Source organism: Lactuca virosa, chromosome 4 (assembly GCF_052849685.1).
Source record: "Lactuca virosa cultivar CGN04683 chromosome 4, Lactuca_virosa_CGN04683_v6, whole genome shotgun sequence".
NCBI classification, from domain to species: Eukaryota; Viridiplantae; Streptophyta; class Magnoliopsida; order Asterales; family Asteraceae; genus Lactuca; species Lactuca virosa.
Genome location: NC_136429.1, coordinates 174,182,351 through 174,196,623, shown reverse-complemented (window position 1 = coordinate 174,196,623; position 14,273 = coordinate 174,182,351). Strand labels below are relative to the sequence as shown.

Below are 14,273 nucleotides of genomic sequence, written 5' to 3'. Positions count from 1 at the left end.
TTGATAGCTCAACTTTGAAAGTCTGTAACTCATTGAATACTATACCAAAATCAACAAAACTATAGTCTAAATTCATCTACAAACTGTAAGTTAAACGTTGGAAAAAACCGCGTGTCAATCCGATTTAAAACGAATGAGTTATGGTTGTTTAAAAATTTTCACAGATTACAAAAAAAAAATTAAATCGGGTCCAACCGGTTCTAAACCCGGTAAAAACCGGACCGGACCAGGATGGATTCCTAGAACCGAGAACCGGCCCGGGGGTCCAAAAAAACGGTACGGTTCACCGGTCCGGTCCGGTCCACCGGTCCAAATGCTCACCCCTATGTCAAACAGCGGGTTCGGGTTGTTACAGATGTGGTCAGACAGGTCATATGAGTAGGGATTTCCCCTGGAGTACATTGATCTATTTTCACTGCAACCAGACAAGCCATAAAAAGGCTGATTATCCGAGGTTGTCATAAGGGGAAGTGGCGGCGCCTACATCATCCACCTTGAGGAATACTGATGGCCGTCAGGGCAAGGCAGAGGCACCTGTGGTGAAGAGCAAGGCATTTTTGTTTACTAGCGATGAGGCTCGAGCAGCACTAGATGTGGTTATCGGTATGTGATTCTATCATATCTTTTATTGCTTTCCTTTTTTATGCTTATATTGTATCTGATCATGTATAGGGACTTTTTTAGTCAATGGTATGACTGCTCATGTTTTGTTCGATTTGGGTGCTACCCGATCCTTTGTATCTATTGCACTTAGCAAGAAGTTTAGTGATGCTCCCAGGACTTTGGATCATCCGTTAGAGGTGGATATCGTTGACGATCGTTCTGTGAGTGCTTCGAGGGTTCATCGTCGGTGTATTCTGAACCTATTCAGCGAGAGATATTCTATTGACTTGGTTCTGATTCCTCTGCGAGGGTCGAAGGTTATCATAGGGATGGATTGTTCAGGCCCCAATGGGGCAATGATTGACTGTGAGCAGCAGCTAGTTAGAGTCTGGATCCCTAGTGGGGGAGAACTGGTTATTCGTGGAGAGGGGAATCCACTTGGGTCGGCCCTTTGTTCAGCAGCAAGGGCCAAGAGATATCTTCAGCAGGGTTGTTCTGGGTTTTTGGCTTATGTGGCAGATACTCAGATTGGGGGCACAACGACTTTGAGTGATGTGCCCATCGTTCGGGATTTTCCTTACCTCGAGTGCCTCCCGAGAGGCACGTTGAGTTTTGGATTGATTTAGTTCCTGGTGCGGCTCCAATAGTCAAAGCACCATATCGGTTGGCACCGTCAGAGATGCAGGAGTTGTCTACGCAACTTCAGGATCTGTTAGACAGGGGGTTTATTAGACCGAGCAGTTCACCATGGGGAGCACCGATCCTATTTGTGAAAAATAAGGACGATTCACAAAGGATTCGCATTAATTATCGAGAGTTGAATAAGTTAATGGTGAAGAACTGTTACCCACTTCCGAAGATCGATGATTTATTTGACCAGCTTCAGGGTGCATCTTGGTTTTCCAAGATTGATTTGCGATCAGGTTACCATCAAATGAGGGACAGGGATGAGGATGTGCATAAGATGGCCTTCAGGACTTGTTATGGTCATTACGAGTTCATGGTGATGCCATTCGGTCTCACCAACACACCCGCAACGTTTATGGATCTCATGAATTGGGTATGCAGACCGATGCTTGATCGGTCAGTGATCGTGTTTATTGATGATATTTTGGTCTACTCCAAGACCAAGGAACAACAAGAGGATCATTTGTGGGAGGTACTGGAGACTCTGAGGAGGGAGAGGCTATATGCCAAATTCTCTAAATACGAGTTTTGGTTGCGCGAGGTGCAATTCTTGGGGCACATCGTCAACCAAAAGGGTATATTGGTCGATCCGGCCAAGATTAAGGTTGTGATGAGATGGGAGGTTCCGAGGACCCCATCGGAGATTCGGACTTTTCTAGGTCTCGCTGGTTATTATCGGAGATTTATTCAGGATTTCTCTAAGATCGTTGTGCCTTTGACCCGCTTGACGAAGAAGAATGTTACTTTTTGATGGGGGCGATCAGTAGCTAACTTTTGAGACGTTGAGACAGAGATTGTGTGAGGCCCTGATTCTCACTCTTCCCGAGGGCATGGATGATTTTGTGGTTTATTGTGATGCGCCTATCTGGGGATTGGGAGTTATCCTCATGCAGAGGGGACATGTGATTGTTTACGTTTCGAGGCAGTTGAAGCCTCATGAGGCTAACTACCCTACGCATGATTTGGAGTTGGGAGCTATAGCTTTTGCTCTCAGAATTTGGATGCACTATCTGTATGGAGTTAGGAGTGCTATCTTCATTGGTCACAAGAGCCTGAGATACCTGATGGATCACTCGAATGTGAACATGAGGCAGGGAAGATGGTTGGATGTGGTAAGGGATTATGATTGTGAAATCTTATACCACCCTGGGAAGGCCAATGTTTTGGTCGATGCCTTGATCCGCAAGCCGACGAGTGCACCTCTTGGGGACTAATGCCTGAGATTGGTTATTGTTTCTCCACTTTTAGATTTCATAAAAGTGGCTCATATGGAGGGTTTGAAGAGGGAAAATTGGAAGGCGGAGCGAATCATGGGGTAGATCTTATTGTTTGTCAAGGATATTCGGGGCTTGTTGACATAGTGTAGGAGGGTTTGGGTTTCGACTACTGGTGGGGTGAGATAGACGGTGTTGAAAGAGGCTCGTAAGTCGAAGTTTTCGATCCATCCAAGGGATACAAAGATGTATATGGATCTGAAGTTGGACTATTGGTAGCCTTATATGAAGATAGAGATAGCTTGGTTTGTAGAGTGGTGCTTGACTTACCGGAAGGTCAAGGCCGAACACCAAAGACCCCACGACAAAGTGCAGACGCTACCCATTCCCATGTGGAAAGTGGAAGAGATCACTATGCACTTCATCACAAAGTTGTCGAGGACAGCACGTGGGGTTGATTCTATCTGGGTCATTGTCGATAGATTAACCAAGAGCACATATTTCATTCCGATTGTCGAGAGTATATCAGTCGAGAAGCTGGCCAACTTTTACATTCGGTAGGTGGTGGTTCGACACGGAGTGCCTGTGTTTGGTGGTTTCGGATCGTGACATTCGTTTTACCTCTAGGTTTTGGAGGAAGTTTCATGAGGAGTTGGGTACTCAGCTGCAGTTTAGTACAGCACACCACCCCCAGAACGATGGGACAGAGTGAGCGGACCATTCAGACACTCAAAGATATGCTCAGGGCATGTGTGCTTGATTTTAGCGGGAGTTGGGATACTTATCTTCCACTGGCTGAGTTGTCCTACAACAATAGTTACCATGACAGTATTGAACGACCAACTTTCGATATGTTGTATGGGAGGAAGTGTAGGACCTCGGTTTGTTTGGGCGAGGTCGGGCATCGGGTCATGGGGAGTACTGATGTAGTGCTCAATACCATCGAGATGATACAGCAGGTGCGTGACAGGTTGCGGGTCACACAAAGTCGACAGAAGAGTTATGTCGACCGACGTCGTTCAGATCTATAGTTCCAAGTGGGGGATTTGGTACTATTGAATGTGTCACCTTAGAAGGGTGTCATCCGGTTTTGGAAACGGGGGAAGTTAGGTCTTCGGTTTATCGGTCCTTTTAGAATTATCGCCCCGGTGGGCAAGGTTGCATACCGTTCGGAGTTGTCTAATGAGCTCAGTCAGATACACAACACTTTCCATGTCTCTCGGTTACAGAAGTCTTTAGCCAATAGTTATGCGGTGATTCCTTTGGATGACATTCAGGTCAATGAGCGTCTGAATTATATAGAGAGACCGATTGGGATTCTCGACAGAAAGATAAAGTCTTTGCGCAACAAAGAGTTGAAACTGGTGAAGGTGCAATGACAACACAGAAGGGGTTTTGAGTGGACGTGGGAGCCATAGGATGAGATGAGAGAGCATTACCCCGAGTTATTTTCAGACGCAGACTTCGAAGACGAAGTGTGATTCTAGTGGGGGAGAGTTGTAACATTCGGATCCCGAGGTACTTTATATTTTGCAAATTTGGCATTTTATAGGATCGCCACGACATGGTGGTAAGGTACCACGACATGGTAAGTCAATTTAAGCTCGCGTAGTTCATTTAATCCACCATGGCGTGGCAGTATAGGCCACGGCGTCGCAGCTGGAAAATGAAAAATCCTATTTTTCGGGTTTTGCTCCCTATTTATAAGAATGAGGAGGCTATATTTTGCTTACCCTCAGCCTTTATCAGACTTGTGAAACCCTAAATCTCTTTCTCTCTCTCTCTCTCGTATTTTGAGCCTTTGTTGGTGTTCTTGGAGCATTGGAAGGAAGAAAGAAGAAGAAGTGAGCTAAGACTCAGCAAACTAGTCCTCATCCTTGGTGTTAGCAATCTTTTAGACCTTTGTAAGTGTCCAAGACTTGATTTTTATCAAAATAGATTGCTAGATCTTATGTTTTGTCCCTTAATCTTCATGTTTTGTGAGATGGAATGATAAGATCTCATAAATCTTGCAACTTTATGAATCTATAGGACTTTTGGGTATGATTATTGGTTTGGATCTAGTTTCTTGATGGGTTTTGAGCCATGCATGGGATTTCCATTGAAAAAAAAAACCCTCTTTTTGGCTCATTATGCCTTCAAAACATGCATTGGACATGCATGTCTATAAAGCACCAACTTTTATGTTGGATTAGGTATTAGAATATGTTCTGGAGTAAATAAGTTATGGACTTTTTGGAATAAGTGCTTAATAGGGAAAGCCATGTCATATTTAGCTCCTTTGAATCTAGGGTTTGAGGTTTTGACCTTGTGGGTGGTCTTATTGGGTAAAGTTGGAAACTTTATCCTTTAGACCTTGTTTCGGACCAGATCCAAAATTTAGAGCCTTTGGGATCGAAGAAAACAGTTTAATCCATTAAGTTGTTGAAAACCCAGTGCTCACGGCGTGGCGTTGGGGAAAATCATGATTGGATGTTACTGGAGCTCCACGACGTGGCCATAGGTGGCCACGACATGGAAGTTGACTAAAGTCAACGTTGACTGTTGACTTTGACCATTGACCTTTGACTTGAGTTGACTTTTGGTCAAGCACCTATTTTGGAGGAAGAGCTCAAGGTTTATTTGGTTTGATTGATTAGGTGGTGCGTAGCAGCGGTACTCTTTCAGTGAGAGCAGTAGCAATAGAGCATTTTTCTGTGAGATGAGTCTTATCACCACACTAGTGGGTCAAAGGCACCAATGTCGACCCACTGATTCATATGTATAGGATGTATGTGACTATGTGAATATTATTGATATGATTGTATGATATATGCATGGAGCCAAACTGGGCTCGAATTCATTATGGATTCGGGGTTAATACAGACTTGGGGGTTGATACGGACCCGACACAACTACTTGTTGTTACATGGGGTCAATACGGACCCGACACAGCCACGTGTTGTTATATTTATGTGTATGTTGTATGTGGTATTTTGGGAAAGCTCACTAAGCTTTGTGCTTACAGTTATGTTTATTGTTTCAGTACTTCCGGTACGAAGGGGAAGGGTCTGGTGTGATGGCACAGCATCCCCCCTCCCCTTATGTTTCCGCGATTATGATTTCTTTTACTCTAACGTTTTGGATAGTTCGTATCTTGGATGTTTTCGATACATATGACGTATGGGATTGATGAAATTGAAACTGAAAATTTTATCACATTTTTTTGCGACGTTACACACTTTGTTCAAAATAAAGTCTCGATGGTTCAACTGTGTTACATTTCCTTCTGTGTTCTCAATATGTTGGCATCTTCACCACGAGTTTTCTATTTTCTTTTTTTCTCGACTTTCGGTCCAGTTTGAATGTTCGGACATACCCTCTCGTTCAAACTACAGGTGGGATGTTACTATATATTTATTATTGTAATTATCATTTATTATTATTGGCCCCAAAGCCTACTCTATAAATTTCCTATATAATGTTAGATAATTGAGATAAAAGAGGACTTAAGCAAAATATTTGCTATAAATTGTTACATATGATCTCTATAAATGTCACTTGTCAAGGCGAAGTGTACAAAGGACCGAAGGAGTATAAGTATTGGTTTGTGCTTAAGAACTGGTATAATCTTTAAAGATGCGTGAAATGTACGTGTTATATGTTAGGCGTCGTAAGAGCCATGTTGTAGAGTAGTGAATGATTTTGAAATCCAGTAACATATGTATTACTAGGTATTGAGTAAAAGAAATACTATGCTAAATAATAAAGTGCTTCATTTTATTATAAATTTATAGCATATATCTTTAAATATGGCCTTTTAGTATATGTTTTGCAAAATGAGAACTTAATAAAAATATTTTTTTATTTTATATATAATTGTTATAGCAACTAACAGATATAAATTGTTCATTATATAAAAATTTATGCTATTATAGTATTATAACATATTTATTTATTAGAAAATATTTAACGTTAAGCAAAATTTAAATTTATTAAACTCTAATAAGTAAACATACATGAAATCAATACAATTGGATGCTACATAATTTAATTTATTAGAAATTAATATACTTCACTAAATCAGTATAATGTAGTGATAGAGTCGAAAAACAAATAATTTAAAAAACAAAGATAAAAATGGTTAAAATATCAAAATAATTTATATTGATATTTAAAAAAAATAAAAAAAAATGATTTATTGACAAGGTGGTAACCTGGAGTACACAATCACAGGCATCATTACACTCATATAAAATTGACATTTTATAAAAAAATAAAAATAAAAAAAACACAAGATAATTTATAAATCTGGCTTTCAACATTAATACAAATTCAGTCGGATTGGATCAAAGTAAATTTAAATTCCAGTATATGATGATATTCATATGAATTCTTTAAAAAAAAACAAAAAACAAAATAAAAATGATGAAAAAGTAGCATATATATATATAGCCATGGGAACAGATTGAAATTCCATGAAGAACCTTGATGAATTGGTAGATGATCTAGATGTGTTTCACGAGTTCTTCAAATGTGTTCATGGCAGAAACCGGCAATCCAAGCAACACATTCACACTTTTCCTCTCTTCTCCATGAGATAAGAACAGAATTACTTCTTTCTCCGGCAATGCCACCGGACCTGACATCAGCGGCTCCCCCCACCCAAAATCGTTGGCGTGGAATGATAACTTTGACCATGTCGTAATCAACAGCGTCGACGACAGCGACGGCCGCGCTCGTGTAACCTCGAAATAATCAATCGCCGATCTCATGTAATCGTCTGTAACCATTTTCACGGAGTCGTGAACTAATTTCACGGTGAAAGACAGCGGATTTCCGACTTGTTCTCCCGCCGTGCATATAGAGTTAGTTAGAACGATGCCGTTGCCGCAGTATCCTTCCGGCAAATTCGGTTCGAATCTGGAGCGTCCGTCTACGGCGAAGAGGAGTTTCGTTTTCTGATCCGGCTTCATTTTCAGTGATTCGGTTCTAGCTTTCCAGACGAAAGCCGATAGAGCTTCAAAAGTGGTGCAGCTCTGTACGCCGCCGTCTGCGGTGGCTTTGATTTTGAGGTTTTTGAGGTCCTCCGGTGAGAAACAGAATGAGCGGTAGGAAATCTCTTCTTTGTAGAGATCGGCGGTGTTGGATATGTCTTCAATCTCTTCGAATTCATTGTGAGAAAACTCGACCACCGGAGGATTTCTGGCATTCAAAATTGTCCGATCGAGGAATGGCTTGACTTTTAGCGGTAAACCTCTTGCAGTTCGACTCCATGAGCTGACGAATTCCATGGCCGCAATTCCATCAAACAAATTATGGTTCATACCCAACCCTAGCACAAATCCTCCACATTTGAATTTTGTCACCTACCAAATTTTTGAAAAAATATATATATTATTTATAATTTAAACTAAATAATAACCAAAATATTTCAAAAGTTTCAAAATATATATATATATATATATATATATATATATATATATATATATATATATATATATATATATATATATATATCACATTGTATGAGAGCATATTATGAAAACGACTAACCTGAACAACAACAGGAGGAATATCAAGAATATTTTTAGCACCCGGTGTATCGTAAACTAATTTACCAAGTGTAACTGGATCTGGCTTTGTATGATCACCAAGTTCTTTGATATCACAGTTAGCTTCAGCTTCAACAAACACAGCACCTTCATTAGTGCAATTCACGATGAGCTTTCCCTCAGAGCTAAAAGTCAACCTTCCAGCCGCCGGATAATAATGGACAAGAACCTTAGACAAAGCATCCTTAATCACCTCAGCCGCCATTTCATTTCCTTTTTCCTCGGACTTGAAGCAATAAATTGTACGCACTATGACTGCGATATTTTGGTCCAAATTAGAGAGGAAATAAAGACCCCTTTCGGTTTCCTCTGAGGGTTGAACAAGTGTCGGCTCTCCTATCATTGTAACAGACAGTTCGACTTCTTGGTTGTTGTCGAAGGTTCCATGACTTCCCATTTTTAGCAGACTTATTAACCTGTAACTTAACCATCAAAAGAAAAGATTTCAATAAAGCGGATTATATATATATATATATATATATATATATATATATATATATATATATATATATATATATATATATATATATATAAAATATGAAGTGAAGATAAGTGTGAGTTTCAACATGCATATGATCATACACCAACATGCTTGTTTCATGAATATACCTCAAATATGATGCCTTCACTTTGAGATATGAAAGTGGAAAACAAAATTCGTGATACAATTGGGAAGAAATTATGGGTATTATATAGAGTTGAAAGAGAGAAATGGGAAGATGAACAACACGACATTTTTGGTTAACAACAAAATAGAAAGTGACGTGTGGTCATATATTTGGGGGGTTTCTTTCATTATTAGTTTGCCTTACACATTATAATTAGAGAGGGTGGAGAAGACTTTAAAATACTGCAGCATTTGTCTTGAATACAGATAGGAGTTGTTACAAAAAAATTGTTACAATATCATAAGTTTGATAGATTCACGTAAAGTTAATTAGGTTTTTATTTGTTTTGAACGGCAGAAATTTTACATAAAGTTGATTATTTGATTGTACCATGTAGTTGTATAAAGGATTACTTATAGTCTTATTTGTTCACGTGATAATATGTGAAGGAACTATCTATTCAAATAAAATATATATTTTTAATTGGGAAATTAAAAGACTACGAAATTCGAAACTAGGTTACTTTTGAACTCCGCATTCCGCAATTAGTTTCAAACTCAATTATTTTGGTTTTCATCTTTAAAATTTGTTTTTTTTTTCATAAATATTTATCAATTTCGAAACTCGTCTATCATGTTTATAGTCTAGAACAGTGTTGATTTAAATATCTTCAAATGTCCTAGACGAGTCAGAAAAAAAGACTTTATCGCTATTATAAGTTTTTTATTTTTAAATTATATATATAATTGGTCGTTGAAAAACATTTTATAAGATTCTTATGTTGTGTAAACATCGTATAAAAAATATAATTGTGATATTTTAATTGTATTTGGTGTGGGGGAGGGTGTAGTTGGTAGGGTTGGCCTCCAAGATTATATTTGCTTCGCTAACTCTCTTACCCTCCACATCTAAAGTCTAAACACCATGCACGTTGAATCTTCAACAAGACTTGAGCACTGTTTTCCTTTCTTTTTCTTTTTTCTTTACAAAAACTACAATATTTATTTATTCATCAAAGGATAATTAATTTTTCTAATAACTTTTCAGCTTCTCAATTTTTAGACAGCTAATTACAATTTAATGATAATTAACATTTACAATATGACAACCAAACAATAAAAACCAAAGAAAACTTACTCATTTCTTAGCATTCAAGGGATACTGATTAATAAAATCAACCACCAAAACAGTGATCATTTGCTAAATCATTAAATTTGATTCTCAACCTCCAAATACAGATAGAATTTTTGCTAATTTTTCATAAAGGTAATTATAAAGGCACATAAAAACTATTAAAATGGAAATAATCAATTGAGTCGTACATGACGCAATTATAAACATCAACCACTAAAACAGTGCTTAATTTCCAAAATAATTTTGTTGCACATGCATCAATAAAAAGTCATATACTCTAATTAAAATCCATAAACTAATAATCCAGTCAATAAAAAAAGTAGAGAAAAAATTTATATCATCAAAAACCTAATAAATAATTTTAAAAAAAAAATAACTTCAAAACATCCCAACAAAACAGACTCTACTGGTCTATGGTACAAATAACAAATAAAAAAAAAAAGTCAAAACTTAAAAAACACATTATGAATCACTGTCCTTGCTGTCATCCTTGTCATCATCCTTCTCCTCGTCAGCATCATCATTCTCCTTGTTGTCATCCTCGTCATCATCCTTCTCCTTGTTGTCATCCACGTCATCACTGCTGTCGGCCTTTGCCAGCTCAGCTTCTTCTTTTTCTTCTTCATCATCAGACATGTTGTTTATGACATCAGTGATTATGGCCTTCACTTCAGCTTTTCTGCTCAATAAATCCTGACCAAAATGTGTACCTAAAACAACAAATTAGAATAAATTACACAAATGGCCCCTATGGTTTGGGGTAATTTGCACGCTTGGTCCCTAACTTGTTTTTTTAACTCGGAAGGTCCCTATTATATGTTTTTGTTACACGTCTGGTCTCTACATTTTATACATTTTAGATAAGACAGCATAACAAAAACAAAAAAATAGGGATCTTCTGAGTTATTAGGGACCAAATGCATAAATTGCCCTAAACCATAGGGACAAAAAAAGTTCATGACATTTTTCAAAATTAAACAATGTAGAGAAAGAGAAAGAGAGAGAAATTTAACATACCAAGTTGTTTGATAATGTCTGATAAAGTTGCCTGAATTACAAAAGAAAATTTTACATTAGTGGCATAATCGTAATTTGTGTAACAAGAAAAAAAAAAGTTTTAACAATTTGATTGACTTACAGTGTTGAAATCAACTTCCTTCAAGATTTTAGTTACAACAGCATGCATTTCTTCATTAGTGGGTTCTGTTTTTGCCTTTTTATTAGTTTTTCCTTTTCCTGTTAAAAAAAAATTATTAAAAAACAGATATTCAATTTATGAAGAAAAAAAAACAACCATATATGCCTTTACCTTTTACAGTGTCTGACTTTTTGACTTTCTTTTCTTCTTTGGGACTCTTCTTTGATTTAGAAGAGGAAACAGACACAGAAACAGGTGTCTTTTTATTGGATTTAGTTTCTTTTTTAACAGATTTTGATTTTCCTCCAGAATCTTTCTTGACACTTTTTTTTGAAGAGCTTTTTTCACTTGTGACATGTTTTTCTTCTTCCTCTTCTTCTTTCTCTTCTTCCTGTTCTTCATTATCATTGTCTTTGTTTGACTTTTCTTCTTGGTCAACGCTTTCAACTTTGTTCTCATCTTCCTCATTGGATTCATCTTCTTCACTCTCTGAAACTTCATCTTCTTCTTCTTCTTCATTGTCTTCTTCTTCCTGTTTCTTTGAAACACGTTTGCGTTTTTCTCCAGATTTTTTCTGAAAAAAAAAATTAATTAAAATAGATGCAATCAGAAATATATCAAGAAAATATGAATCTTTCTTATTTTCCATTTCCAATTGCACTTTATCTTTTTCCAATCAAAACAAAAAAGTTTCATACATTTTTTCCAAATTAACAATTTTTGACATGACATAAGTATATAAAAAGTCAAAAATGTAACGATTTTTAAGTATTTTGCTTTTGAAAAATACATATTCAAGATTTTAACAAATTATTATAAGCTTCAAAATACAAAATAATACAAAACTGTAAAAGTTGAATAAAAAGACAAACCGTTGTTGGGGTTTTGCTCTTTCTTGCCTTTGATTTTTGCTTTTTACTTTTACGTTTCTGAAAATTAAATATAAAATAAAAGTTTAGCTTAACATTGCCATTGAATTGTCACAATATATTAAATCCAACCATTTCTATTTTATTAAGGGAAAAAAAAAACCTCTTCTTTTTCAGAAAGGAGAACTTCAGTTGTAGCATGTGGAGATTGTAGAAACTCTAACAATTTTAATGCAACTTCATCCTGAAAATATACAAACATTGATATAAAATTCAAAACATTTTATGGTTTTATATTTACTGATATGAAATTATGATTAAATGGATGATGATTTACCTTTTTGGTGGTTTTGTTAACTTGAAGATTTAGAATATCACAAAAGTCAAACAACTTTTCTTTAACACATTTTTCAAGCTTCTCTTTCACTTTTAACCTCTGTTTTTCCTGCTGTTTATATAAATCAACAACACATGAAACCTTTTTATGAATTCAAGCATTCAACAAATTGATATTCAAGTAATAAATATTACATAAAGATTAATGTTATACCTCATCATCAGCCCATACAAAGCCAGAGAACATGCCAATGTTCTTCTTCAAGATTTTAGGCTGAAAAAATATGCATCATAATCAACAAATCAGAAGCCACAAAAACTTAGATTTCATAAATATGAAAAAAGATGAACAGATTGCTTCATCTGTTGATTTTTTACCTTTGTTCGTTTTCCAAAAAGGATGCTATGCAGTAAGTTCAAGTTATCATCAACTTTCCTCTTGGACAGCTTGTAAGCCACTGAAAATACATATACATAAAGATTTGCATAAACAACATAAAGATATATAAATATGGTCAAAGTCCATATTAGATAAACAGGGTTCGATTGTAATGCTCATAAACCCTAAACCTCAGTGAAAATACACTTCTAAAGTGTGTGTATATGCTTCATGGCTTATCATGCTACTAACAACACAGATCATAAAGTGACATGGATATGATAAAAAGAAAGATAATTCTAGACCAATATCATGTGTGATACATCTACACAGAGCTATAATCAGTTATAAAGGTAAGGACATGTTAGAACCAGGTACCCAAACTAGATGATAATAGTATTTGACAAACAATCAGGTACTGTTATTATAGTTTTTTTTCCTATGAATGATTAAAGAGCTTCGAGAGTTTATTCTTTTTAGTAATTTTTCAAATCCAGCTTTAGAACTGAGCATAACTCAAGCACAGAGATAATCATGATATGTACCGTTTGGAATGTCCTTGAGCTGAGTTCCAGGGCCCTGTATCCATTCGTACAAACGCGAGTAAGAAAACTTACACAATTTCTAATCAGAAAAACAATGAAAGAAAAAGAGGATTTCCATCGTAACATACCTGTTGTATGGAAATCGGTTTGCTAGCAGAAAGAGTGCCGATGGCCGTATAACGTTCGACGGTCTTCCTTTCCCTGGTTGGCCTTTCAGTCGGCGTAGCAGGTGATTTAGAACTCGAATCGGTCTTCTTTTTCTTCGAGCTGCCTTCGGCTTTTTTCGCGCTATCTTCTTCTTCATCATCTTCGCTCTCTTCGTCTTTAGCTTCTTCTTCATCATCGCTCTCTTCGTCTTTTTCTTTAGTCGCTTGCTCTTCTTCGCCTTCCTTTTCGGATTCCTCCTTGTCCTTCATTTCGACGTCGGGGACGTCTTCTCGTTTTTCACTCTCTAGGGTTTCCATATCGGAAGCCATTAAAACCCACAAAAGTCAATAATTCAAAACCTGTGTAAGTGTAGATTTGTGTTGGAATTCAGATGCTGTTTGTGTATGTATAAAGAATCACGAGTACAGATCCAGAAACACCCGAAAACCCTATAAGGTGGAAGGAAAGATCCCGCCGAAATTAGTTAAAAGTTTTGGGCTATTGAGTGAATTGTGCAAGCAGCTGTAGATGAACACAGGGTGAAGAAAGGAGTGAGCTTTGTTGCTACTGCAATTGAATCTGAGAAAGAGTTGTAGAAATCTCGTAAATGGGTTTTGGGGGCAAGAAATTGGGGGTAAAAGGCGCGCTTGGTTGAATTTTGGGGAAGATTTTGAGGGTTTTGAATTTCGTGCCAAATATGTTAGCGGGCATCTCCCTGCCTCTTCCCGGTTGAATGAAATTTTTGCATCTTTTGCTTTTTCTTTTTAATTAAGAATCAAGATCTCATCTCAATTCCAAACCCCCAAAACCTTGCATCAATATTTACTTGACTTCTCATTTCTTTATTAAGATTATATATAACTATTTTTTTAATTTTGATAGCAAAATTTAAGAAATAGTACAATAACAATATAAATTTTAACTTTTCTTATCATATTAGTATTTTTTTTTTTTCATTGTAATATCATGTTTTTCAATATTTATTGTTAAAGTATTATATTTTTTTCAAAAATATCGAT

General features: G+C 36.7%; 2 protein-coding genes across 4 annotated transcripts; both read right to left on the bottom strand.

Annotated features, from left to right (window-relative positions):
* Positions 1-6,766: 6,766 nt before the first annotated feature.
* On the bottom strand, positions 6,767-8,833 carry LOC145107737 (omega-hydroxypalmitate O-feruloyl transferase-like). 2 transcript variants are annotated; one of them, XM_079044690.1, is made up of 3 exons: positions 8,708-8,833; positions 8,040-8,520; positions 6,767-7,852 (listed from the first exon to the last, which is right to left on the bottom strand). In XM_079044690.1, exons 2-3 carry the CDS (start codon positions 8,493-8,495, stop codon positions 6,992-6,994), a joined length of 1,317 nt encoding a protein of 438 aa, XP_078900816.1. In that variant the 5' UTR covers positions 8,496-8,520; positions 8,708-8,833; the 3' UTR covers positions 6,767-6,991. The 2 variants fall into 2 exon arrangements, with proteins under 2 accessions (XP_078900816.1, XP_078900817.1); XM_079044691.1 differs by having other exon boundaries at positions 8,040-8,514; positions 8,708-8,787.
* A 1,266-nt stretch (positions 8,834-10,099) lies between these two features.
* On the bottom strand, positions 10,100-14,049 carry LOC145107736 (DEK domain-containing chromatin-associated protein 1-like). Of its 2 annotated transcripts, none has more exons than XM_079044688.1 (11): positions 13,236-14,049; positions 13,108-13,141; positions 12,562-12,641; positions 12,398-12,457; positions 12,185-12,295; positions 12,011-12,091; positions 11,851-11,907; positions 11,150-11,552; positions 10,979-11,076; positions 10,858-10,888; positions 10,100-10,550 (listed from the first exon to the last, which is right to left on the bottom strand). In XM_079044688.1, the coding sequence occupies exons 1-11, from the start codon at positions 13,581-13,583 to the stop codon at positions 10,303-10,305; spliced, it is 1,551 nt and encodes a 516-aa protein (XP_078900814.1). In that variant the 5' UTR covers positions 13,584-14,049; the 3' UTR covers positions 10,100-10,302. The 2 variants fall into 2 exon arrangements, with proteins under 2 accessions (XP_078900814.1, XP_078900815.1); XM_079044689.1 differs by having other exon boundaries at positions 12,185-12,292.
* Positions 14,050-14,273: the final 224 nt, after the last annotated feature.